Genomic DNA, 25,784 nt, shown 5'->3' on the forward strand with positions numbered 1-25,784 from the left:
CATAATGGAATTGCCTGTGTTCCACCCAAGGGGTCACAGTGGCCGACTTACTAAAAGAGGATAAGAAGAAAAGGAGGTTTTGCTGCTTTCGCCAACACAGGGCTAACGATCACGGTAAACTGCTGAGATTGAACTTTCTCTTTGGGAGACTCTTCTCCCCAGACTTCTGACGGCTTTTCCTTACACACGGGCATGGTGTGAGGTGCATGTGCTGTGTGCTATGTTTGTAAGATGCCTGTGTTTTCATTTGATTTCTTTGAAACTTGGCCGTGCTGTTTTCCTCTTGTCTTTCCCCCAGATGTGTGTCTTAGCCAACATAGCATTGCAGTTTCCTCTGTTTGAACTGTACCTTTTAAAGAAGCAGCTGAACCAACTCAGAAAATTTATTTAATTCCGCACGAATATTCTTAGACTGGAAGACAGACTTTTTAAACACTTTCCCCCAAATGATGCTTTTTAATCTAAACTGTTTGGAAATTCCAATGATGTTATTTGATTGATTTTTTTCTTTTCCAGGTTACATGTTTCCCATGGCCTCTGGGTCTTCCAATCTCTGGCTGGTTTGCCCAGGACCAGGCTAAAGCTAGTAGTGTCAGTTTCGAGAATGAAGTTAAAAGCAGACTTCTAGGATGCTACGATTTGGGGGCCCTTGCCTTTACAAGTGGGAATGGGGAAAGGGCTTATGTGGGAAACAGTTGAGTATCAATCTGTACTCTAGACTAATGCTTAACATGGTCCCTCATCAGAAGCCCTGGGCTTGGCGTCAGGACCGTCCCCGTGCAGGGCAGCTATGCAAACAACTGGTGTCCTGCCCTGCCTGCCCGAGCCACCCCTGTGGTCCCACAGCAGCACAAGGCTTTGCCTGTGCACACCTGGTTAGTGTCACCGAGGTCGGCCCTGGCCAGACGACTTTGGAGGAGTCTGCGTGAGAAGATTCAGACTTAGGGACACAAAGCCAGCCGCCAGGAGAGCAGAGGGTTCACGTTGCCCCGTTTGCTGAAGAGTGGTCTCAGCCATTCGTGGGAATGCCGAGCGCAGTGGTGATGGGAACTGGACTTGAGCAAGTCCTGGATGGTCCGAATGAAGGTTGTATTAGATTCCTACTCTCTTCAGAAGGCCCGAAAGTGGAAAGGGACACTGAGTATGAGATATGAGCCCTTCGTCACTCTGAGAGCATGTGGTGGCCCCGAGAGGAGGAACTTGCCTGAGATTGGGAGCAGGTCTGGGGGCAGAGACAGAGCTGACTCTCGCAGCTTTAGTGCCTGCAGAGGTTTGCGAAGAAGCTTGGTGCAGCTCTGAAGGCCTCCGCAGGAGAAATGGGCTTCGTTCGGCTAAGCAGGAAATACTGTGATGGCCGTGAGAAATAAGTTTTCAAAGGCTGTCGCCTACAGCTCCAGGGGGTTATCACGAGCAGATGAGTGGTTCCCGTCCTAGGGGAGCAGAGACCCCTCCTTGGGCACATAGGTGCCCACCCTCCTCAGCGGGGGCTTGGGCCTCGTGGCTTTTCAGGGATTCTTGAGGCTTCTGGGTTAGCCTTGAGATCTGCAGGAAGAGGAAGCAGCCTAATGTTTTCGGGAAACTTTCTGTATTTTGTTGGGGTCGGGGGTCTTTTATTGACTGAGCTACCTAGGAACCCTAAAGAAGGCCCCTGACGTCACTGGTGGTGCTAGTGGGGCTGGGCCCTTGTCGGGATGCTGTGCTCCCCATGTCACTGGTCACACAGAAATAGTTACTATCGGGCCATGATTCTTGCTTTCGACACAGAAACCTTGGTCTGGCCTTGACCCACATTCTCCAACACGAGTCTGGCTTCTTTACAGCAACGGGAGTCCGTTACCCTGTGACGGCTGAGCTTGTCACCACTAGCAAGCACAGGCAAATTCCTCCAGGGGATGTCGTGGCACTGCTCGTGCTTGTCATGAAAATAAGAAAAAAACACAAGATCTTGGCTTCGGAGCCCCTGTCCCCAAGGAAGGCAGCCATGGTCCTGCCACTGCTCAGCTGTCTAACCTCACCAGCCCCCCTGCCTTTGAAAGGAAAGAGTGAGAAGCTTTAGGCTGCTGGGGCGTGGAGGGAAGTGCTAGAAGAGAGCCGTGAGAGTGCAAGGAAGCCTGTCCCGTGGAGAACAGGGGAGCGAGGGTCCTAGAGGCCCAGGACATCTGTGAGCGAGGCTGTCGCAGGAGAAGGCTGGCGAGCTCCAGGCTCACTTGGCAAGGGTCCCCGTGGTCCCTGGCCCCGCGGCTGGCAGAGGCCTCTCCTTCCTGTGCCACTCCACTCTCCAGGGCGCTCTGCCAGGACGCGACTTGGACCCGGTTCTCATGGGCCAGCTGCTGGCCTCCTGGCCACCCTCCTGAGGGGTGGGCAGCAGCTTCGCAGTGCTGCTCGTGTCTTGCTCTCCTTGCCGAGCTGGGGGCATGCGAGGGGAACCCCCTTGGTGCTGGCAGTAAAATCAGACAGCCTGGGTGTTTCCTCTTTACAGCAGTTCTGTCAGGTCAGAGGTAAATTGGTCTTAGAGGTGCAATTGCCCAACAGCTCATTTATAGATTTGGTAACTAAGCCCCGGGAGGAAAGGGGACTTGTCCCCGTACCACCGATGACAGAGACCAAGCTGCTCTGACATCTGTCCTAGAGGCTTTGGCCTCAGTGGCCTCCATCACTGAAGGAAGTTAGTCTGAGATTTTGCTGTGCCTGTTAGTGGTGAACATAATTTGGGGGCTGCCTATTTGGACCCACACAGAGACTCATTCAGACCCCTGGGCGCGCGTACCCATGCACGTGTGCGTGCGTGTATTTGTGTGTTGATTTCCCTCTGAATTCACAAGCCAGGCAGATATAGTTGAGAATTACGTCGTCCTTCAGAGAGAAGGTAGATAGAGGAATGTTTACGCGTTGGTGAAGATGATGTTGTGCTAGCCTGAGAAACAGCGTGTTTCCCTGGCTTATTTTGTGTGGCATTACCCACGATGGCGTCCAGGCCCTACAGTTAGATCCTAAAGAGAAATAGTGTGACCCGCTATCCACAGAGAGTGCTCCGAGCGGGGGCCGAGCCCAGGCTGCCTGGGTGGCCCTGGCGACTCTCACTTGCAGTCCAGGGTGTGCTGGGCTCCTGGCTGGCTGGCACCATCCCCTCGCCGACAGCAGCAACTCTGGGCCCCTTCTCAGCGCGCACACACTCGAAGCCTGAGGGTCTGCCTTGGAGCTCTCCCCAGAGATCCCAGTGCCTGGAATCGACTGCAAAGCATAGGCCCTGAGCTACCCCAGATTTTCCGCAGGCAGATTGCAGGGCAAGTCAGCATCCTGGCACAGGCGACAGGCTTGTTCTAGTGCCTGGTTTCAGCTGGAGTCACTGAAAAGTGTTTTCAAATTCATATTTTAAAAATGAAAACTTCCTCAACAAAGCTCTAAAGTTTCCTGAAACGACGTGTAAAGGAAAAGGACTAATAGCCTCTCTGCATGCAGATGGCCCCGGCTTCTGCAGGAGGGTCTGGTGCCTGTAGGTCTGAGGGGGTCTCTCTGTTGCAGCCCTAATTAGGCCTAGCCACTGGTCAGCAGTGAACGCTGAATCCCTGCTCAAGGGGACAGAGAGGTCACCCTGAATGGGGCAGTTCTGATGCTGCGGCAGCCGGTTAGGGAGAAGGGCACATGTTCTGATAATTTGTCCTTGGGTTTACTTACTTGGGTTTTTATAATTCTTTCTGTTTGCATTTTTATGAAGTCCCAGTATTCCCTGTCCCACCTGGATTTTTGTACTCCCCACATTTGCTGGGCTGATCTCCTGGAAGTGGTCTGGCTATACACCAGGTTTCTAGGGGTTAATTAGGACCAGACACCGAGGCTGGTGGGTAACACGCTTGCTTGGTTTTTGGAACTTTTTGATGTATGGAGTTTTAAGTATATACCCATACACATACCAACATGTACCAATACTGAAACCTACACCAGTATATTTAAGGATGTACCGAAGCCGCACGGGTGGTGTGGCACAGTGGCAGGGACCCAGGAGAGCTTTCTCCTCACACGTCTGAGCTGCGTGTCCCAAGGCAAGTGGGTCAGTTCTCTCATCTGTGAAATCACAGCATTTGTTCGTGTCATCTCAGAAGCCCCTTCCAGTTCTAACAGTCTGTGATTCTCCTGTCTTGATTTTTTAAAACGTAGATGGGATCCTATTGGGGCTAAGTGAAGTGAAATCCATATCAATTTATGAACATTAAAAAAATGAATGCCTGGTGCAAGTGAAGGGTGAAATGTTTTAATGTACAAACAAGCTCCTTGGTTATGCCCACTGGGCCCTGTGTCTTCTACACGTCTGGAAAAGGAAACACTGCTTTGGCCGCAGGGAGAGGCTGGAGTGGACGGGAAGGGTGCCAGGGCCCCGGCCAGAGCCTGGCTCCTCGGCCTGGGGGGAGGGACTGGATCCAGATCCAGTTCTGGGACCAAATGAGGTCACCACGTTCTAGCGTGGTCACTGCTCTCTTCCTCCACCTGCCCCTTCTCCCCCTCCTGCTGAGCCCTAGGGGCATGATTCTGGAACAGATTTATTTATTAGGGACCTATGGCTCTGTAGGTGTCAAACAGTGATGCCAGAAAAGTTGCTTTCCGTACAACAGGCTAAATTAGAAATAACTCAGTTGAAGACAGAAAGGATACAAACCAGGGGTGTTGGCCGAGGCTGGTTCAGAAGTGCGGAAGACTGTTCAAAAGAGAATCCTCTGTGTGGTAGTAGAAGTGGGCAGGGAGAAGTGACACTGGATTTGGACCATCTAGGGAGTGTCGCCTTGCTTCCAGGGAGCTCCAGGAAAGCTTTTCTGAGATGATGGATTCATCATATATGGGCCTCACTGATGGCCCGACACTGCAGACCCACTCTGTATCTCATCTCTTACGGTTCTGCCAACAGCCCTGTGAGGTTAAGTACTCCCCAGATTACAGATGAGAAAATGAAGCCTTGGAGATGTTCGGTCCCAAGTGTGGGGTTAAACTTAGATCTGGCCAACCTGAGAGCCCGCTTTAACCACTGTCCCATCCCACCTGAAGGATGGAGCCCGCTTGGCGAGCAGGGGGATTCTCTCCACCAGTGCAGCCTCAGTTTCTGCTTGGGGAGTTCAGTTTTATCTCTTATCTCCCCACCCCCACCCTAGTCCAGGGAGCAGCTTGTACATTTCATTCACTAGTAGTTGGCATAGAGCCAGAAATGCAAAATGATGTCCATCCCCCCTGCCCCCCTCCCATAGGCAGGGTGGTGTAATTTATCTGTTTGGATCAGATCATTTGAAAAACAAGCTTTAGGAATGAAATGCAGCAACTCTGTTGATGTCATCATGGGACATGGCCCCAGAAAGTAAAAAGCCACAAAGCTTTAGCCCGTTCAGAAGAAGTTTGCTCTTTCGGAAATAGTGACTGAAGTTACACTATGATTAATAGTGGTTAATATTAGAACCGTGAAGTAGTAAACTGTTAGAGATGGAAGTGACCCTCAGGAGTCTAGAGATAGTGTCCCCACTTTACAGGCAGGACACTGAAGCCTGAAGAGAGGTGGGACTGCCCAGGGCAGAGCCAGGACCTAACTGAGGCCGAGGACCCTCACCCACCCACCCCACCCCCGCCCCATGCTGCTCTCAACTTCTGTCCTCTTAGTGGTGGCACTAAGCACCAAGAAAAACATTCCACAAAGACGACTCATGCTCATATTTGTAAGGGTGTCCCACCGTGATTTTCTTTGTGCTGTTCCTGAAGATAAGGGTGACCCTATAGGGGGAACCTCTAACAATGAACTTGGCTGACTCTTATGATTTTTCAGTCTTTCTGCTGAAGTCAGAGCATGGAACAGTCATGGAGAAGTGAATTGCATGAGCAGCCTCCTGTGTTATGTGTGTTTCTATCTCTTGATGGAGCTTTTTGTTAAAGGTTTTCCTGTGATTGGATTGTGGGCTTTTTTTTTTTTTTTTTGTGGGTGGGTGGTGTTTATGTCTGTTTTTTTGCATGGAATGGTGAAAGAGTGAGTCAAAGTTTGTAGCTGGTTTCTTTTGACTTAACTAAGGAAGAAAAAGGTTATTCTGTGAGAATACCAGCTGTATTATTATATGGGTCTGTAATGATCATTTTGTCTTCACTTTTGAAACCTTTGCCTAAATGTGCCTGGAGGTGGCTATTGAGCCCCACCCCTCGCAAGCAGGCTCAGTTCCCTGGGTGCGCACAGAAGGGAAGGGATCTTCTTTGGTGCCTCAGAAAAGATGTTTCTCAGCTCTCTGGGCCCTTCGAGTCAGGTCTGCATCCATCCTTGTCATTCACACCCTGTCTCTCCCCTGAGCAGGGTCCGCAGGCGTGCACTGCACAGACAGAGCTCGCTGGTCCCACGCCTTCGCCCTGTGTGCCTGAGCTGGTCTCAGACTCCGCCCCACAGCACTCCAGGCACCACTGCCGGGTTTTACAGCTGAAACCAAGGCGTCCTTCCTAAGAGGAAACATATGGGCAGAGCTTGCAGGGGGAAAGGCTTTCCTGTTGGCACCGTTAGGTCTATAAAAACCATAAGGTCACTGCAGTTCAAAGTTATGCATCAAGGAATAGAAGTGCATGGGTTCGGGTGATTCTCCTGTGTTTCAACCTTTGACGACCTCTCCTAACCCCAGAGCAGAATGAGTCGTTACTGCACTTGCTCAGACCCCTGCGGTAGCTCTTGTCACAGTAGATTGAAGTCCAGCCAGGGGGCTGCCTCTCCCACGGGTCCTCCAGGGCAGGTGCAGAGCCCACTCCCTCTCTGCGTCCCGCATCTCCTTTGCTGTCTGGTCTCCAGCACACGTCCGTGATGTTTCTAGGGTTGAATCAAGTGGAGGAGAAAAAACACCCGTGTGCCAGATGGTGGCTCTGGGTGGGTCCCAGGGCCTCCTGACACTAGCAGGTGCATTTCAACATTTCTTCCACTTCTGCTCAGGAACCTGCTATGGGGGAGGGAGATGTGCCCAGAGACCCTGGTAGCACTGGGACCACAGGCAGCTTTGCCTTCTGGTCGCTGGTTGGGAGAAAACCTTCTTCTCCCCATAAGACTACTTCTTGGTGCTCTAGTGCCGGTGCCTTTGGTCAGCACCGTCTACATCTTGGCTTCACAAGCTGGGCAGAAGAACATCAGATAGATTAACGGAAAATGAGTCAAATTCTTAAATTTTTAAAAAGATTTTACGCTTGGTACCTTCATGCACTTCTCCCTCTATAATACCTCCTCTCCTTCAGTATATTTAAAATAAGAATTTGTTTGTGAAATATTAGGTTTGTTCACAGATTTTCTAGAGTACTTCTTGTTGGGACAAGAAAAGACGTAGCTGTAACTGAGACGTTTTGATGGCCTCTCAGCGCAAACCTGGAAATCAGAAGAATAAGCTGGCGCCAGGCACAGCGGCAGGAATCAGTTTGGTCCCCAGGCTTCTTTTCTTGGGAAGTTGGATGGACAGGATCTCTTCCTGTCGGGGGACTATGTGGGCTTCCTCAGCAGATCACGGAAATGAGGGCTTCCCGCTGTGGAGGCGCCTGGCTTCTTGGCATTTCCTTTTGCCGGTCTAGCCCCTGAGGACCCTTCATCACCCTCCTCGCCCTCTTGCCAGATTCCCCAGGGGTCAGCCTGGAGGCAGAGATCACATCTGTCCCGTCCCCGGGCGCACAGTGCATCTGTGGCACCATTTAAAGCCTTTCTTCTCCCCACAGCCAGCATGCCCACCAGTGAGACGGAGTCTGTGAACACGGAGAACGTGAGTGGGGAAGGCGAGAACCAAGGCTGCTGTGGGAGCCTCTGGTGAGTAGGGGGGGGGAGGGGGGGTGCCCTGAACTCTCAGCTCCTCCTGGCTTCTTAGAGAAGCAGATATGAAGAAGACACCCAGATTTCAGGGGAGCCCTGGAGCCATGGCCTCAGGTGCCAGAGGGGCGGGTGGGCTCACCCTGGACCCCTTGGTCCTCCCCCTAGCCCAGATCCCCCAGACCCCCAGCATTTCACCTGCCTCTTCCCTCAAAGCGGTCTGTCCCGCTGAGGTGGAGCCTGCCGCGGGCTGAGCCAGGTAACCCGGCAATTCCCCTGTGTCCACTAGGTGCTGGTGGAGAAGAAGAGGCGCCACCAAGGCCGGGCCCTCTGGGTGTCGGCGGTGGGGGTAAAAGGCCCGATTCTCTGAGCCTGGCGTCAGTGCTTTGAAGGGCTTGTATGGCAGAATTGCTGATAGAATGTGCTACATATTTAAGTTTCCTTCACTCACGGGGTCTCCCGACCTCATGTATAGTGGCTGGATAACGAGACCCTGCCCTCCTCGGCTCACGCACTTTGTCTGGAACCCTGCACCACCCTCTCCTAACCGTGGAGGATGCCATCACTTTAACACCCACTGGCTTTTTTCTAGACGAGCTGGGCTGCAGCAGCGGGTGCGCCAGCAGCGTGCAACGTGCAGAGCATTGCCTGCTTTTGGGGGAGGCCCATGCGGTTTTGTTTGCTTTCTGCTGGTGTCCTGTGGGTCTTATGTCTGTTGAGTACAGGTGTCGTTTTTAAGAGAATCTGATCTCCTTGGCAGAGGTTCATAAAAATGATGTGTTAGGAGCAGGAAACTCAACAGTTTATGAAGTAAATTTGCCTCCTCTCTCTTGCTCTTCCCTCCTACAGTAGCATGAAATAGGCAGGGAATGGGTTTGTCTTGCCATTTTACAGATGAGCACACTGAGGCTCAAGAAGGTGCGCTGCTTGCCCAGCTCTCGCAGTGAGGGAAGAGCAGAGCTAGGACTCCGAGCCCAGGGCTCCTTTTGCTGTAGCAGCAGCAGCATGTGCTGCTGTTGAGATGTGAGGCTGAGCTGTGGGCAGGGGAGGGCCTGCTGGCTGCAGTGTGAGGCATTTGGGTGAGGGGAGAAGAACCCCTGGCATCACCACCTGTGCCAGGGCTGCTCAGGCAGCTAAGAGTCTTCTCTCGCTTGGCCCCCTGCTCCGCGCTCACCCCAGCTGGCCCGCTGCGGGAGCCGGGGGTGCTGGGTCCAGGCTTCCATGCATGGCTTTTATGATATCTCTGCTGAAATGTGGGGGGAGCGTATCCTGAAGACTTCCTAACAGGAATCATATTCTTTTTGTCTTTCTTTCAGTCAAGCCATCTCAAAATCCAAGCTCAGGTCAGTATCTTCTTTCTGTACTTTTTCTTAAGCCTGTGTGGGTTTTTTATGTTCAAACTTCTGAATTTTACATAGAGTTGCTCTAGACTTGGTTTTTCGCTCTGTGGGCGCTAACATTCGTGTAGAAGATCAATCTGCCCAGTAAACAGTAAGTACCTGCCTTGGAGAACAGTGTAGTAGGTGCCAAAGATCCCCCCCTCCAAAACAGACAGACCAATAAGATGCAACAATGACCAACATTGTGCCTACTAATCAATCCTTTACATCCCCTCCCAGAGTTCTTTCTCTGAGAGAGATACTTCCTGTCACTTCTCTGCTTAAAGCTTTTCCATGGAAGGAAGCTCAAGAGGTCTTCTGAGTTGCTCGTAATGTTCTCTTTCTTGTTCTGGGTGCAGGTTACACAGTCAGTTGGTAAAAACTCATTGAACTGTATACCAATGGTTTGATACTTTTCCATATAAGTATTATTTTTCAGTTAGAAACAGTGTTTTACCACTATATACAAAACTTAACTTGAAATGGAGTACAACTACATGTAAAACTTAAAACTGTAAATATTCTAGAAGAAAACATAGGAGAAAACCTTAGTGACCCTGGGTTAGGCAAAAGTTTCTTGGGTACAACACCCAAAGCACTGGCCGTAACAGGAAAAACTGATAAATTGGACTTCATCAAAATTAAAACTACTGCTCTTTGAAAGAAAAAGATCAGCTGTAGACTGGAAGAGAAAATATTTGCAAAACATAATTGATAAAGGACTAATACCCAGTATATATAAAGAATAATGTCAGTAATAAGAAAACAACCCAATAAAAAATAGACAATAGATTTTTAATAGGCAAGTAGCCAAAGAAGAGATACAGATGGCAAATAAGCACATGAAATGACCATTGGTCATTAGGAAAATGAGAATTAAAATCACAGTGAGATACCACGACACATCTATAGAATGGATCAAATTAAAAAATCTGGCAATCCCACATTTGACAAGGATGCAGATCAATGAAAATTCTTATACATTGCTACGTGTCAAATGACATAGCCATTTTAAAAGCAAGTTGGCAGTTTCTTATAAAGTCAAACAGTAATTTTTTTTTAACATTTCACATCGTTTATTAATACAGTATACATTAGATCCAAAATCTGCATTTTCTAAGCATACTGTGTTTGGATCTTTCAGATTCTTCTGCAGTCTTAGGTTATGTCTACAGATGTACCCTTAAGTGGATGAACAACACATTCTATAATTATTGAAAATATAGTACAGAGTGAAATGATTTAAATATAATTTAGGCACATATTGATTATGAAAATAGATATCTCTCAATACCATACTTCTCTGTCTTGGTAAAAATAATAAAGCAAAGATATTTACCATATGACCCAGCAATCCCACTTCTAAGGTATTTATATAAGAGAAATGAAGATAGGTATCTACACAGGAAAAATTTTTTCATGAATGTTTATATTCATAAGCATTATATATGTATAATTTATAAATATAACATTTACATGTTTATTTAAAATTGCCAAAAGCTGTAAATAACTCAAATGTCCATCAAATGGTAAAGGGTAGACAAATTATAATTCATCCATATGATGGACTAAAACTCAGCAACAAGAAAGGAAAAAACTACTGAGAGATCAACAACACAAATGAATCACAAACGAATTTTTACTAAGTGAAGGAAGCCAGTCTTAAAAAGCTATATATTGTATGATTCTGTTCCTAGGATTCTGGATGAAGCAAAATAATAGAGAAAGAGAACGAATCAGTAGTTTCTGGGGCTGGGGTGAGCAGAGTGGATTAACTACAAAGTGCCATGAAGGAACTTTATTGAGTGATGGAAATATTCTACATCTAGATTGTGATTACAAACTGTAGAACTAAATAGAGTAAATTTTACCATATGTAAATTAGATCTTAGTAAACCTGACTTAAAAAAAAGGGGACTTCCCTGGCGGTCCAGCGGTTAAGACTCCGCACTCCCAATGCAGGGGACACGGGTTCAATCCCTGGTCAGGGAACTAAGATCCCGCATGCTGTGGGGCACGGCCAAAAAAAAAAATTAAAAGCCCCCTTTCATGGACTTCCTGTTGCCAGAGGGTATTTAAATTCCTTCATAATTTGGCCCCCAGCTCACCAAAACATGGTCTCATGTTTTGACACCCTTCCCAGACTCTGCACTTTGTTATTCTGGACTGCTTTCAAGCCATCAAATGTACCACACACTCAGGTTCTTCCCATCCAGGTCTCTTTGGGGGAGCTGAGTGGAGTGCCCTGCCCTCTCGCCGCTGGCTAACTCTTACTCAGCTATCGAGAGCCAGCCCAGACCTCAGCTTTTTGGAGAAGCCTTCCCCGACTCTTCCAAAGATCCCTTGCAGCTCCCTTCTCTTTGCTCCTGTACCCAGTACCCTGGGTGTAACACTTGGTGTGGATTTATAATTACCTGCCACAGCCCGGTATACTATTCAAGGACAGGGGCCATGGACCATGCCTTCATCTCCACGTGCCTAGTGCAGGGTTTGCGGGGATGAGACAGTCCCCTAGATTTGGGAGACACCTGTGACTTGTCACTGCAGCATGAATAGACCCACCAAGGCTGGATCTTGTCCAGGCCACCTTGCTTATGTGTACTGAGTTATGCATCACAGGAGAAACCCAGTCTTGTGGGGACAGTTTTTAGTGTCCTCAGTGGACTTCTATGCTGGTTATCATGTTTCCAGCTGCCATTACCATCAGAAACCACATAGCAAGAGCAGTAACCAAATGCACCTTGCTTGTTCCAGGTCTTGCCAAAGAGCTGGCACAACTCTTTCTTTGGCCCCTGGGTTACAGTGTTCTTAGCAGATCGGTGCAGCTGAGTCGGCCAGGGCTGCAGCCCTGGACACAGCCTGGAGATTCGTCTGACTCAAGCACCTAGAGGAAGCGCCCACCACCCCCGTCACTGAGCACAGCCTGGACAGAGCTGACACTGCCACTCGGCCCGCCCTTCCCTGGGACCCCCTTCACCAAGCCATCCTGTGGCAGGGAACGTTTCCTATAGGGAGACGGGCTAAGGGAAAGAATACTTTCTCTAATTACATACTGCAACTGCGAATTGGTAGAGGACATGCTACTTGTCTGTTTGGCTCAGCTCATTCTATTTGTATGGAAACATGATCCAATATTAGCTTTTCTCCCGAAGGTATATTTTGAGCATCCCTAGTTAGAAAGGGCACCTGATGACTCAGGAGTACTCAACGTCGACAGCTCTCTCCGGCTCCAGAGGAACCTCCAGATTTAAGAAAGGACTGAAAGTTTCCCTAAAAGGAAAACTCAGGTTTGGCAGCACTTCGCTGCCTGGTAAATTCCGCATGATGATTGAGGTGCTGCGAGAGATGTGTATGATAAGCTGGTCTCTCTGCCCTGAGAGCTCGGACAGATCCATGTGCCTCGAGGTGGGCACATGAACTGCATATGTGTACGAACTCATGATTCTGTGAATATCTAGATTTCCCAACTGGTTTGAGGACTGCATATGGCAGATTATGGGGTTATCTAAAGCCATAGGAAGGAAACTGGTAGCATGATCAAGTCAGGACTGTGCTTTCAAAAGTTGTATTTTAAAACCAAAGTAATTTGTCTTACGAGGTCTGGTCATTTCTATGCCATTTGTTCTCATCTTTCCTCCCTGCACCCTGACCCCAGCTGGGACCTCCAGGGTGCAGTTACTCCTCAGTGATGTTGATGAGGTGCTGCATCTGTCGTCCAGGGAGTGACGCTTGCTTCTCTTGCAGCCGCCGCTGGCGCCGCTGGAACCGCTTCAGTCGCAGGAGGTGCAGGGCCGCCGTGAAGTCCGTCACGTTTTACTGGCTGGTGATTGTCCTGGTGTTTCTCAACACCTTGACCATTTCCTCCGAGCACTACGACCAGCCCGACTGGTTGACACAGATTCAAGGTATAAGCAGAAGCCGTTCTCTTTTTGTTCCGAGTAGGGCGTCCCTGAGGCTGGCTGACTGCAGTCTAGTCTTTTCTGACGGACATAGGGTGGCATCCAGGACCATTTCCAGGGAGCAGTAGCTTGGAAGGCGGCAGAACCAAGCACAGGGCGCACCTGGAGAGGGCGTGCGGTCTGTGCCGTGTGGTGCGTGAAGCACCTTGAAGCTGATAACTCCAGAGCAGCTCATTGTCTTAACCCTGTGACAACCTGGGATCAAGGAATCAGGCAGCTGGAAGGGACCTTGTAATCCCTTCTCCCCGTCTCCACTGGAAGCTTTATTTTCCTCTGTAGTTTTCTTGGCAAGCGGTGGCTGTTCATCTACCTTGAATGCCCCAGCAAGGTGGTACGGGAGCTCATCCCATTCTGAGTTCAACAGTTTCGAGCCATTGTGAAGCCCTGCCTGACATCAAATCAAATCTGTTTCTGTTTGACTCTCCAGCCTGCTGGGTGGTATTTTCTGAAGTGACCTTGATAGGCAACTGCTCCTTAGATCATGGTGCTGTAAGCAAGATCCGACAGATTTTTTTCTGTTACTGATTGAAACAAACAAACAAAAACAACATGATGGCCTAAATGCAGAATTGTAGGCTTTCAGGGCTCGAACGTATCAGAGATTATGTGGTAAGATGCCCCTCCCCATTTTACAGTCAGTGAAACTGAGGCCCAGAGAAACCAAGGAACTTCTCCAAGGGGCACATGTCTGGGTAGTAGCCAGAAGCAGGACTAGAGCCTGACAGACGAGCAGACCATGAGTGTTCATGCCGCATTTCTGTAATTGGGGCAAGAGCAAAGACAAGGGCAGAGGTTCTTGGGGCACTTCTGGCAGTGGCTGGCGAGAGGGAGGTGGGGGGGGGGAGGTCAGAGCCACTCCCATGATGAGATCCTGAGGACGTGTGCCCCCTTGTCTTTCTAGATATCGCTAACAAGGTCCTCTTGGCTCTGTTCACCTGCGAGATGCTTGTAAAGATGTACAGCTTGGGTCTCCAGGCATATTTCGTCTCTCTTTTCAATCGGTTTGATTGCTTCGTGGTGTGTGGAGGAATTACCGAAACGATCTTGGTGGAACTGGAAATCATGTCTCCTCTGGGCATCTCTGTGTTTCGCTGTGTTCGGCTCTTGAGAATTTTCAAAGTGACCAGGTGAGGACGTGCGCATCTCACTGCAGCTGTTTTCTGAACGTGGGTGGTGGTCGGCCCTGTCCCCGCCTGGGGGACCTTCCGCCCCATCCCACGTGGCGCTCTGGGCTCACCCCCTTGTCTTGACTTGCAGGCACTGGACCTCCCTGAGCAACTTGGTGGCATCCTTGTTAAACTCCATGAAGTCCATCGCTTCGCTGCTGCTCCTGCTTTTTCTCTTCATCATCATCTTTTCCTTGCTGGGGATGCAGCTGTTCGGCGGCAAGTTTAATTTTGACGAAACGCAAACCAAGCGGAGCACCTTTGATAATTTCCCTCAAGCGCTTCTAACGGTGTTCCAGGTGGGTCCCCCGCCATCCTTTCCCTGGGCTGCACCTTAGGGGTTGCCTTCTCATCTGTCCACGAATCAATAAGACAAAACACTCCATTGTTATTGTATTAGTAATCTCTGCCCTAATAACACTCTGATTAATTTTGTGCCATTTAAGTCATTTGTTTTGTATCTCACTCCAGATCTATGTGCTGTGATTTCACATTTTTGTGAGACCACTAGTTGTATTATGAAATAATCAACCCAAAATTTGTGTTTGATTGTGTGAGGTTTCTGAGGTTCCTGTGACATAGGCTCTAAAATCCTCTTCTTGTCGTTTGCTAATTTTTGACGGCAGGCAAGTTTTGTAATCCTGGTTATAATGGATTTATGCAGAGAAGTGACTTCTAAAGCCCTGATGCCTTGGTGTATGGTCAGAGGAATCAGGGTGATTAAGGAGTTGTGACAGCTTTCTGGCCCTGTGTTGTCCTCCCTCGTGTGATGTAATGGGGACACACAGACTCTGAGGACGTCTCTGCTGTGGGGGCCTTTGCAGGCACCGGACTGAGAAGGGAGCAGCGGTGTCAGAGGTTCACAGGTGGCCCTGCGCTCAGAGGCCCAGCCTCTCCACCCCACCTGGCTGTACGCTGCGGCGTCCCACACCCCCACCTTGTGTGTTGTGAGCTGAAGCCCTTCCTTAGAGCCTGGCAGGTAGATTTAAAAGACCCATCTGCCTGGGACTTCCCTGGCGGTCCAGTGGTTAGGACTCTGTGCTTCCACTGCAGGGGGCGTGGGTTCCATCCCTGGTTGGGAAACTAAGATCCCACAAGCCACGCAGCGCCCTTGTTGCCCTCATCTGCCCTTGTTGCTTTTCACATGCGATGCCAGCAGCGAGTCCTGCGGGAGAGGGGGGAGGCCTGGCGGGAGGGGCAGCGGCCATGGACGTCCCACGGTGGCTCCTCCAGTGCTCAGCTCTGTGACCTTGGAAAGTCACTATTTTCTGAAAAATGAGAGCCTAGGGAATGATCTCTAAGATTCTTTCCTACTTGGACATTTTGAAGTGAATGGAATTACTAGACCTGGCCTATAGCAATAAAATATAACTCAGGTTTAATTTTTGGCTGTGGATGAGTCTTTTTTTGTTTTTTTTTTGTTTTTTTTTTGGTACTTTCAGAGAAACCTGCATGGTGGTGGTGGTTTTTGTAGTACGTGTGCACGGCACAAAATTCAAATGTTAGAAAAGCATATAAAGTGACAAGTCTCCCTCCCACCCAGCCACCAATTTCCCGTTGTCGGAGGCAACCACCATTAAGCAGATTCTTCGGTATTCTCCCAGTGTATTCGCTCAGATGTAAATAAACATGCCTACCTGCCTGTCTACCTACAGATGAATTTGCACAGATGGTAGCTCATCCTACGTGCTTTTTTTCATCTTTCCTTTTAACACCTAACGTGTCCTTAAGAACCTTCTTTATTGGTCCGTAAAAAGCTGCTGCCTCCTTTTCAGTGCTGCTATGTTTTGTGGTGTGGGTGTGCCAGAATTCATGGGTCCAGTCCCCTGCTGATGAATATTCCACTGTGTCTCGTCTTGGCTGAGTGGATGACCTTGAAGATACCCCATGGGGCACATGTGTGACAGTAGGTCTGTAGGATAAATTCCCCAGAGTGGAATTGCTGGTTTAAAGGGTATGTGTCCATTTTTAACTTTGACACTCTTGCCCAAGTATTCTCTTCAAGGCTGTGGTAGTTCATCCTCCAGTGATGGGCTGTGGGGACTGCCCATTGCCTAACTCCCTTTCACCGTAGTGAGTGTTCAGATGTTTTGATTACTGCCAGTCTGGTAGATGGAAATGGTATCTCATTGTAGTTTTCATTGATATTACTGTTGTCAGGAGTGATGTTGAATGTCTTCTCATGTGAGCAGGAGCCATTTATAGTTCCTTTTCTGTGAATTGCTTTACCTTTTCAAACCATTTGCCAAATTTCTATTTGGTTGTACAGCCTGTTTTCTCTGGGTATGTGTATACGTGTTTAAATGCACAAAGGTCCTGGAGAGACACACCAACAGCATGCTTCTGGGGAGGGGACCGAATGGCCTGGGGTGTAGTTAGAGGGTACACAAGTCTTACGGAATGCTCTTTTATTTTCACCAGAAGAGTTAACTCATGTATTTATGTGATTAAGCATAACATTTTAAAACTATAGGATAACAGATGCATTTGTTCAGTGCGAACTGAACTGTGAAAGGCAGGTTACACTGGACACGGGCAGCCCCCAGGAGCTCTGGGAGAACCGTGGGAACTGTGAATCCACCTGCCCGCTGATCCCAGTTTTGGCTTCTTAGATTCTGACAGGCGAAGACTGGAACGCTGTGATGTACGATGGCATTATGGCGTACGGGGGCCCGTCGTCTTCGGGAATGATCGTCTGCATCTACTTCATCATCCTCTTCATTTGCGGTAACTGTATCCTTCAGCCTGCAGGCTGACCCGGGCCGCCTTGTTGACCGTGTCGTGTTTGCTGTCTTCCTCTCTGAGTTTCCCCGTGGCGATGGTGGTATCTGTTGTGGTGGGGAGGTGAGTGCCCTCACCTCACTCCTGTGCCCTCTTTCGCTGTTGCTAGGGCAGCACAGGAGAAGCAGAGTCTCAGTTAGGCTTTGAGCAATGACAGCAGCCACGGGAGGGAGCCTGAGACGGCACATAGGCTGCACCAGCGGTCACCCACTCGGCATGACGTCCCGTCTCCTGTACAGGTCCCAAGGGATGGCTCAGGGCAAAGCCCTGTTGTTCTCCGCGCCATCACCCTTGAGGGTGTAGGGAGGAAAAATGTCCCTCTAGCTTCCAGGTTCTTTTGGCTGGCTAGTAATCAAATTGAGGTAAGACAGATTAAGAGGAGGAAAACAAATTTAATTTCATACAACATCCCTTGAGCTGTTTTCCCCTTCATCTTCTCTGGCTTGTTAGTGAATTTTCTCCAGGGTGGAAACCCCAGTGCAAACCTATGGGGACAATGCTTTGTTCTTCAGTGTATTCTATGGAAGTCCCTCTCTCAACACATAGAAATCCTAGGAGTCTCTCATGCAGCTCCAACAGCCCTGCTGCAGGGAACCACCCTGCCCCCCCTGCCCAGAGGGCAGCTCTCCTGCCAGGCTCTCTGCATATGCCTCCTACTGCCTTTGGGTCCTGCTGGAGTTTAGGGTGGCATTTCTCCATCTTCTCAACTAGATGAGAAGCTTCTTGAGTCAGCGATCTCTTTTTGTATTCACATGTCTCGTGGCTTACACCACAGGGTCATGCACACACAGCCCTTGGTCAGTGTTTGTTAAATGAATGATCAGTATTTTCTTTTTCTGCTCTCCTCGTGATTAATTCTTTAGGCCACAGCCATATACTGGCCCTAATCTGCAGAGAAGTATTCCCTGGCCACTTTCCAGTTAGATATTGTGTTTTCTTTGTAGTACATGTATCACTCTCTGAAATCCTTAAGTAGTTTATGTTCTATCCCCCCCCCCCCCAACTAGAATAGATGCTACTTGGGAGCTTGGACTCCAGTCTGTCCTGTTTCCTCCCATGTCCCCAGCACCCAGAACGGTGCCTGGCACGTCAGAGGTGCTTGACAGATGTTTTCAAATAGATTCCACAGCACACCACTGTTTAGGAGGGTCTGGTGGGTAATGCTTCTAAAAACAGATAATGGGTATTTGCTCTTGGAAACCAGCTGTTACAAACTTGTAAGATTTTCCTGTGGTTTATTACTCTGCATTTTCTTTCTACTACCTAAAAGAATCTAGTGTCATTGTAAGACTAGAGATGCAGTATTTCTTCGTTGCGATCATTCGTAGGGATTCTCAGTGCAGTTATTCCCAGCACTAATCGTTTTCTGAGCCATGATTACCCCACGTCCGTCATAGGAGAGCTCGTGTTGCCAAGCCATCGCCCAGCCCAGGACAGACTGCTTCCCCAGGCTCCTTGCCACTCTGTCTAAAAAATAATCCTACTGTATCAAAGGTGTTTTGAAAGTCTTCACAGAATCCACTCACATTTCTATCCTCCTTAAAGACTTGAATAGGTCAAGCATGACATCCCCTGGAAGCCTGCTCATTATCAGCGCCTTGTTAGGTTATGTTTGTTGACATGTTCAGCAATCCGCCTGAGAGTTCAGATTGCGGAGGGCGTGTGGGACCATGCTGTGCCTCTCCTGTGTCGGAGTCCCTGGGCTCCCGTTGTCTTGCATGCAGGTGGCGGTACGTCAGCTAGAGGGAAGCATCAGTCAGAGAAGGGAGTCGTCTTGACCTATTTATTGCCCTCTGATCCCTGTGCTTCTCCAAAATGTACTTAACTGCTAACAAGTAAGAAACAGGCATCGTCTGATTTGGGAACCTTATTCAGGATATTTTTTTCAGTCATTCAAGGAAACCGCACATAGAATATTATAGTAAGAGCCAAAAACCTGATAACTTGTTCAGTCACCTAACTTTTTACTCTTTGCAAAAATGAAATTCAACCACAATAGTCTAAGATAACAGCCACCGGGGACAATGCAGAGGAGCAGTCCAGCGCCATCGGGCAATAAGGCAGGCGTGCTGGAGTCAGTCAGTGTTTGTGGAATGAATGAATGCACGAGGTATTCGCAGACTCGGAAGGTCATTTTAAATAAGAAAGGCTCAGGCTGCCTTGTGCGATGGGATCATCATTTGAATAATGTGTAGCCTTTACAGGGTCTTATTTGGAAAGGACGCCCCAGATAGATATGTTGTGGGTGTGAGTGTTTTAAAAGAAAGAAAACAAAATGCATAAAGCGAAATGCAAAATGCATAAAAACAACACGCTTATGTTATAGATTGTTTTATGCAATGTGTGTCATAGCCATAGACACCTAGATGTGTAGACACATGTGCACAAGCACATACATGCACACACACGAAGGGGAATGTTGGCGTTCGTAGGTTTTCATGGGTTTTGGTGAATCTTAATTTTGTTTTTGGCCAGCTTATCTTCTACAGGTTCTAGTTCTTTTTGATAAAAAATGGGACTCTGGTCTCCTAGCTTTACCAAGTGAACATAGCACTAGGGGACAGTTACCTGTCACCAGCCTCCTGAACACGGGGGTGTTTCATTGCCATTATTGACCATGTGTAGCTGCACTTAGAACCGTGTTGCATCCTTAACATTTTCAAATTAGATATTCTACTGAATGTCTTCTTGGCCATTGCTGTAGACAATTTGGCTGATGCTGAAAGTTTGAATACTGCTCAGAAAGAGGAAGCTGAAGAAAAGGAAAGGAAGAAGATTGCCAGGTAACCCCATTTTCACCTGGGCGGCTGGCTGAGGGGTTTGACCCGGGGAGCCATTCGCAGGTGGGGCCTGCCGGGGCACCCGGCTCCACAGCAGCTGCAGCTCCTGTGCTGCTGCTTTGTGGGGCTGGCCAAAGAGGCTGGACTCTTGGGCAGAACCCAGGCCCTTGGCTCCTATCCCCTCGGAGCTGAGAGTAGGAGTCACACGTCCCCATGCTTAACGAATCACTGCAGTTAATTTTGGCGTCATAAAATAAATGATGCATTCCATGCTGATTAGCTCTTGGATGAGAATTTTAATAAGATGATCTGTGTAATGAATCCAGTGCAGTGAGGTGAACAGGAAGCTCTGGGTGTGGGTCATGCTATGTTCTTGCTATTAGGGTTGTTTCCAATTAAATTCTGTCCTTCACTGGGCCACTGTTGATTCAGAATCCTGATTAGCTTTTTTATACAAAGCAGTATGGTTACTTGGTTTTTTTTGTTCTCTTCTCTTCTCTGTAGAAAAGAAAGCCTGGAAAATAAAAAGAACAACAAACCAGAAGTCAACCAGATAGCCAACAGTGACAACAAGGTAGATGTTACATTCTCCACTTTGTTTCAGAATGATTCTGTTGATATCACCATAAATGTACCCTTTACACCATGACAGCGTTGTGTGTGATATTTTGGAGTAGTGAAAGTGTGGCGCCCCATCATAGACACTGGCTTTCCAGGGGTGTCTGAGTGAATTAAGGCACTTAGCTGGTTGTTAACAGTATTTCACCAGAGCGCTGGTATGATGCATACTGAACTGGTCTGACCGCTTATTTTTTCTTGATTGGAATGATGTGGTCAGGCCTGACCTGCGTCAGTATCTTCTCAGTGGGGATTAAAATCAAGGATTGCTGAAAGATGTCTGTCCCCAGAGCGCGGGTGTCTCAGGATCAGAGAGTCTGGGCGCTCAGGGCCCTACTGTGAAACTTCGTGCACCGTGTCAGCTCTGGATTTTTCATTAATTTGTTCATTTATTCAGTGAGTCAGTAAATACATTTTGAGTGGTGACTGTGTGTCAGATACTGGGGATCGGGAACGGCCAAGACCAGCGAGGTCCCTGCGTGCGTGGGGCTCTCAGTCTGGCGGGGCGGCAGGAATCTGTAAGGCAGTTCTCACGTAGCGTGGGTGCCAGTGTTGGGAGAGGAAGAGGCATGGGTGGGGCTGGCTGTCCATGGCTGGGCAGGGGTCACACCAGTTTGCTCCTCATCTGCCCTCAGACCTTCTGTTTTCAGCAGAGTCACCATCTGGGGGCACCTGCTGTCCCGACACACTTACATACAGCGCACACTCTGGAGACAACTCCTCTGCCCCGTGCTGAACCGCAGGGTTGAGCCTTTACTTGCCCCTCTCAAGTACATTTAAGTTAGTCTCCGTTCCTCCCAAGACCTCTCTGTCTTCCCAGGTCACCATCGATGACTACCGAGAAGAGGATGAGGACAAGGACCCCTACCCGCCTTGTGATGTGCCAGGTATGTGGCGGAGGCCAGAGACAGGCTCTCAGCGCATGAGCCATGTGTCTTTGCTCTCACTCTGATCAGCGGCTGAGTCTGCGGCTGGCTGGCCCAGCTGGGCACACGCGGGGCCGCCGAGGCCACGGGTGCAGTCCCCTCGTGGGCCGGTTAGCTCTGTTTTTCTCGTGGTTGCCGGCAGCTTATGTAACCTGGGCTCCAGGGGGTGGGGAGAGAACGTGTAGGTGGAGCAGGGCAAGCCCACACTGGGCTGGGACGTCTCTCTAGGAGACGGCCAGTTATCAACACTCACCTGATACTTCCACCTCGACTGGGACCTTTACTGGCTGACGTAGGAGGGACCATGGAGTCAGGGAGCCTGGGGGCCTGTGTGTGACTTGAAACCCCACACAGTTTTTCAGGCTGAAGCTGAGCACGGAGCTTGCTGGGGAAGCAGCAAGGTGCTGGGGGGATGGGCAGTGAGAATCCCACAGCTGCCACCTTCACCTTCGCCCAGATCTTAAACTGCTGGGGCCTCATTCCCACAGCTACGCATGCTCACCAGACGGGCCCGCTTCTCAGCCCCTCCCCACCCCCACATACTCTCCGTTCGGATTTGGAAGGGTTTTGATTAATGTAAGCTGATAGATGATGTTAAAGTTTAAGCCAAATATTCATGTGAAATTGAGGATGACCACTGAAACCCAAATGCAGTCTTTGTTTATTTCATGCCTAAAAAAAAAGTGTCTCCTTTAAAGTAGGTGAAGAGGAAGAGGAGGAGGAAGAGGACGAACCCGAGGTTCCTGCTGGCCCCCGTCCTCGCAGAATCTCTGAGTTGAACATGAAAGAGAAAATCACCCCCATCCCCGAAGGGAGCGCTTTCTTCATTCTTAGCAAGACCAACCCGTAAATATCCCCTTTCTAGTTGCGCGGCTGCCCCGTCTCCCCCAGGACCCTACAGGTTGCTTGAGGGGTGGCTGGGGATGGGGTGAGGGAAGATGGTTCTCAGTCCCTTTCTGCGCCTGAGCGTCAGGGCCCCCAGGCCCCCTCGGACCCCTGTCCTGCTCCAGCCTTGCCTTTGCCCTCTGTTCATCTCTTCCTAGCCTTCCTGTGCCTGGACCAGGGGCTTAGGGGTGTGACCAGGTCCTGGGAGAAGTGCTGTTCCAGATTCTCCTCCCCTCAACCCCTGCACTGGGGCAGCAGTGGTGCAACACTGTGGCTCGGTCAGAGCCCACAGCTCTGGTGTGCCGTGAGTCGTCACCTGTGAAGTGTTTTCCATCCAAAGGACCCTTTCTTCACGAGGGGGCCTTCTGTTAAGATGCTGTGGGGGATGAGGATTTTGACCAACTTCTGCAGCGTATCTTCACCCAGAGATCCAGTTTAGTTGATTACTTTTCCCTATTGAGTTTGATGGTGATAAAGTAATAAGCGCTCAGTGATATTGTATAGATGGTAGCTATTCAGTTCAGCTCCCTGATATCCTGCTTAAAATGCATTTCTCTTGCTAAAATGATCAGGTGCTCACCAGGAACATGGTAATTACTCACAAGTACTGTAAGAGGAAGATGTGTATTTACTAGCTGGTTTCTAGGTTTTAAATGATCTGGGAAGGAGTGAAATGCCGGGGGGGAATCGATGGCTCCTGGAAAGGTTTCTAGAATTGCAGAAGCAGTTCTGGGCTGTCAGCGAAGAACTCCATAAATTCACAGGCTCCAGGGAGACATAGGTGGGAAGCAGGGGGGGCTGCAGTCTTACAGACTTGAAGACTGGATGGTAGTCTTTATCACTCATCACCGTTGACAGTTTGGGTATCTCTTTTAAAAAGTTATTCAGCCGACTCACTGACATCTGCAGCTCATTGCGTCTGCCTATATTGGAGGAATGGATTGATTTTCCCCCAAAGCTTTGAGCACTCCTGCCCTCACAGCACTGGAAGGCCTTCCCTAGCTGCTGATGGCTTGCAGGCCCTCCAGGGACCACATCCCAGCATTAAGCAGCCCCAAAAGGGAAGATTTGAAGCAAGGGGTCACCTTCATATAAAGTGGACTCCAGTTTTAAAAGTGAAAAAAACATTTCAAAGGAAAACATACATGTATTCTATAAACAAAAAAAAAAACAAAAAAAAACTTTAAATTCTGAAGTCAAATATTGAGGCTAAGGGAAGTCAGGCACTAACTGCACTAACTAGCCCGTGGGACATCAGGGGCATCAGGAAAGGCTCTGATGGCCTGTGGCGCCGTCGTGAGAGCCAGGGCTGGGGGCGCTGAGCACGTGCAGTGGCATCCTTCTAAGATTCTTGCGTGATGGTGTAACGTCCACTTGACTTTCTCAGAAGTACTTGTTGCGGGTTGACTCCCCCTCCTCCCCACAAAAATAGCACTTATGACAGAACCTCCACATAACAGGAGATTCCACCAAGCCTCACTTACCGTGGTCATGTTTTGATACAGCCCAACTGCTGGGATTGCTCCCATTCTTGGTGAGCTGTTGGGATGAGCTCTGACCTCGGTCTCTGTTCCAAGGCAGGGAAAGGGAGCAGCTGGGCTTCATGTTATGGTGGGGATATGTCACCCTCAGACCTGGATTGGAATTCTGCCCCTAGTCCCTACTATCTGGGTCACCTTTTCTTTTTTTTTTTGGCCACACCGCTCAGCTTGTGGGATTTTAGGTCCCTGACCAGGGATCACACCTGGGCCCTCGGCAGTGAGAGCATAGAGTCCTAACCACTGGACCGCCGGGCAATTCCCATAGCTGGGTCGCCTTAAGAAAGTTCTTTCACAGGCTGAAGCCTCAGTTTCTTCACCTTCAGGAGGACGATGTCCACACTTTTAAGGCCTCAGTGAATGGTCTCTGCGGCGTGTTCATACAGAGCACTTGGGGTCTGCCGTCCTGGGGTTTCCAGGGGCTGATGGTCCGGTGGGTCCGTTTGCTGGGTGGGGGCTTGGGCGGCACAGGGACAGCTGTCCTCCACCTGATTCGTCGCCGCGGAGTGGCCCTAGTGTGCCGGGGGCCCGGGCCCTTCTGGGGCTGCGTCCATGCGGCGGCTTTCCCCGCAGGATCCGCGTGGGCTGCCACAAGCTCATCAACCACCACATCTTCACCAACCTTATCCTCGTCTTCATCATGCTGAGCAGCGCTGCCCTCGCCGCCGAGGACCCCATCCGCAGCCACTCCTTCCGGAACACTGTAAGCCCCCAGCGAGGACGGCAGGGCGGGGCTCCCTGGGTCGGCGCTGAGCTCTCGGGCAGAGGCCACGTCCGCGCAGGGTCCGCAGGGGCCGTGAGGGTAAAAGCTCAAGTGGGCCTCTTGTTCACCTGTAGGCATTTTCTTTCAGGTTTGTCAGTGCCAGAGGGGTTTTGTTTTACGGGCACAAACCTTTATTGAATCGTATATTTTACACCTCGTTTCAAATATTCTGTAATAACTGAGTTTTTTCAGGGGCTCCGCTTGTCTACTTCTCCGTTCCTCGCTGCCAGCATTTTGGTCCCTCTTTCCCCCTCCCTGGTCCAATTCACATGCACACCTATTTTGAGATTCCCGCCTGGTGGCAGCGTCCAGCAGGAGAGAAAGTAAAATTGAAACCAGGTGTGTCACGTGCCCGGGAGCTCTTATGTAGGGTTGGCAGGAAGACTTAAATGCACAAAGCTACTTGGTTCTGTTACTGACAAGAAATACAAGTTAGGGAGATGACAGATGTGGACCTGAAGGGTTCAGTGGAGAAGAACTAAGTTTTGGTTAGTTTGGGGCAGGAGGTGGCTTTACAAAGAAGACAAGCAGAGGGTTTGGTCTCGTTTTTGTAATCAGTTTCATAATTTAGGGCTGGCTCCCTTCCCCAGCATCGATGTTGGGCAGAGACTGGTACCTAAATCAGTTCCTGCCTGAGCAGTTCAGTCTCAGCAGGTCAGCTGTCAGCACTGAGAACAGTCCAGAGGCGAGACAGCTTCAGAGGACGGTAGCCTGTTGACCGCCCGGCCTCAATACCATAGCGCAGTTTCAGATGATCGCCCAGAAAGCTGCCCGGGGATGGAGGCCCGCAAGTGTGCGAGGCCGTCAGGGGTCGCTGCCTTGCCTGGTTGGTACCTCTTTCTGTACAACAGATTTTTAGAGATTTGTGTATTTAGACAAATCACCAGATCAGTGTCCCACGATTTCAGTTGTGACAACCAAGCCCTGTGCTGTCTTTTCATTTCCAGTGCTCTTGGTTTGAAGCCTGGCAAACCCAATCTATCAGATTGCTGAAACTCGGGCACCCTGATACGAAGATTAAAAGATCTTCCCCTCAAAACATGTGTGGGTGATGTAAAGATGAAGGCCCTGAGCCTGTCTCAGTCTGTACTCAGAGGTTAGGGCTTTTGTTAAGATTCTCGAGGCTGTCTCAACACTCAGATGGAACAAGGCCCTCAGTGTCACTGGTTCCATCCTAAAGATGAGACACAAGGGGGAAAAGCTGTTTGG

General features: G+C 49.5%; 1 protein-coding gene across 9 annotated transcripts in view; it reads left to right on the plus strand.

Annotated features, from left to right (window-relative positions):
- The window catches only part of CACNA1D (calcium voltage-gated channel subunit alpha1 D), a 319,798-nt gene that overhangs the window by 222,514 nt on the left and 71,500 nt on the right, over positions 1 to 25,784 (plus strand). For 5 of the 9 annotated variants that reach the window (XM_082414398.1, XM_082414397.1, XM_082414400.1 and 2 more), the window contains exons 10-21: positions 7,693 to 7,780; positions 8,070 to 8,129; positions 9,097 to 9,123; positions 12,904 to 13,064; positions 14,020 to 14,245; positions 14,376 to 14,583; positions 16,897 to 17,017; positions 19,734 to 19,848; positions 20,350 to 20,419; positions 21,284 to 21,350; positions 22,088 to 22,235; positions 24,386 to 24,515. In XM_082414398.1, coding sequence (XP_082270524.1) covers positions 7,693 to 7,780; positions 8,070 to 8,129; positions 9,097 to 9,123; positions 12,904 to 13,064; positions 14,020 to 14,245; positions 14,376 to 14,583; positions 16,897 to 17,017; positions 19,734 to 19,848; positions 20,350 to 20,419; positions 21,284 to 21,350; positions 22,088 to 22,235; positions 24,386 to 24,515 — 1,421 coding nt within the window. The remainder of the gene's footprint in view (positions 1 to 7,692; positions 7,781 to 8,069; positions 8,130 to 9,096; positions 9,124 to 12,903; positions 13,065 to 14,019; positions 14,246 to 14,375; positions 14,584 to 16,896; positions 17,018 to 19,733; positions 19,849 to 20,349; positions 20,420 to 21,283; positions 21,351 to 22,087; positions 22,236 to 24,385; positions 24,516 to 25,784) is intronic. The other 4 variants (XM_082414402.1, XM_082414405.1, XM_082414404.1 and 1 more) reach the window with 1 other exon arrangement.

The sequence above is a fragment of the Balaenoptera physalus genome, assembly GCF_965194825.1.
Source record: "Balaenoptera physalus genome assembly, chromosome: 11".
NCBI lineage: Eukaryota > Metazoa > Chordata > Mammalia > Artiodactyla > Balaenopteridae > Balaenoptera > Balaenoptera physalus.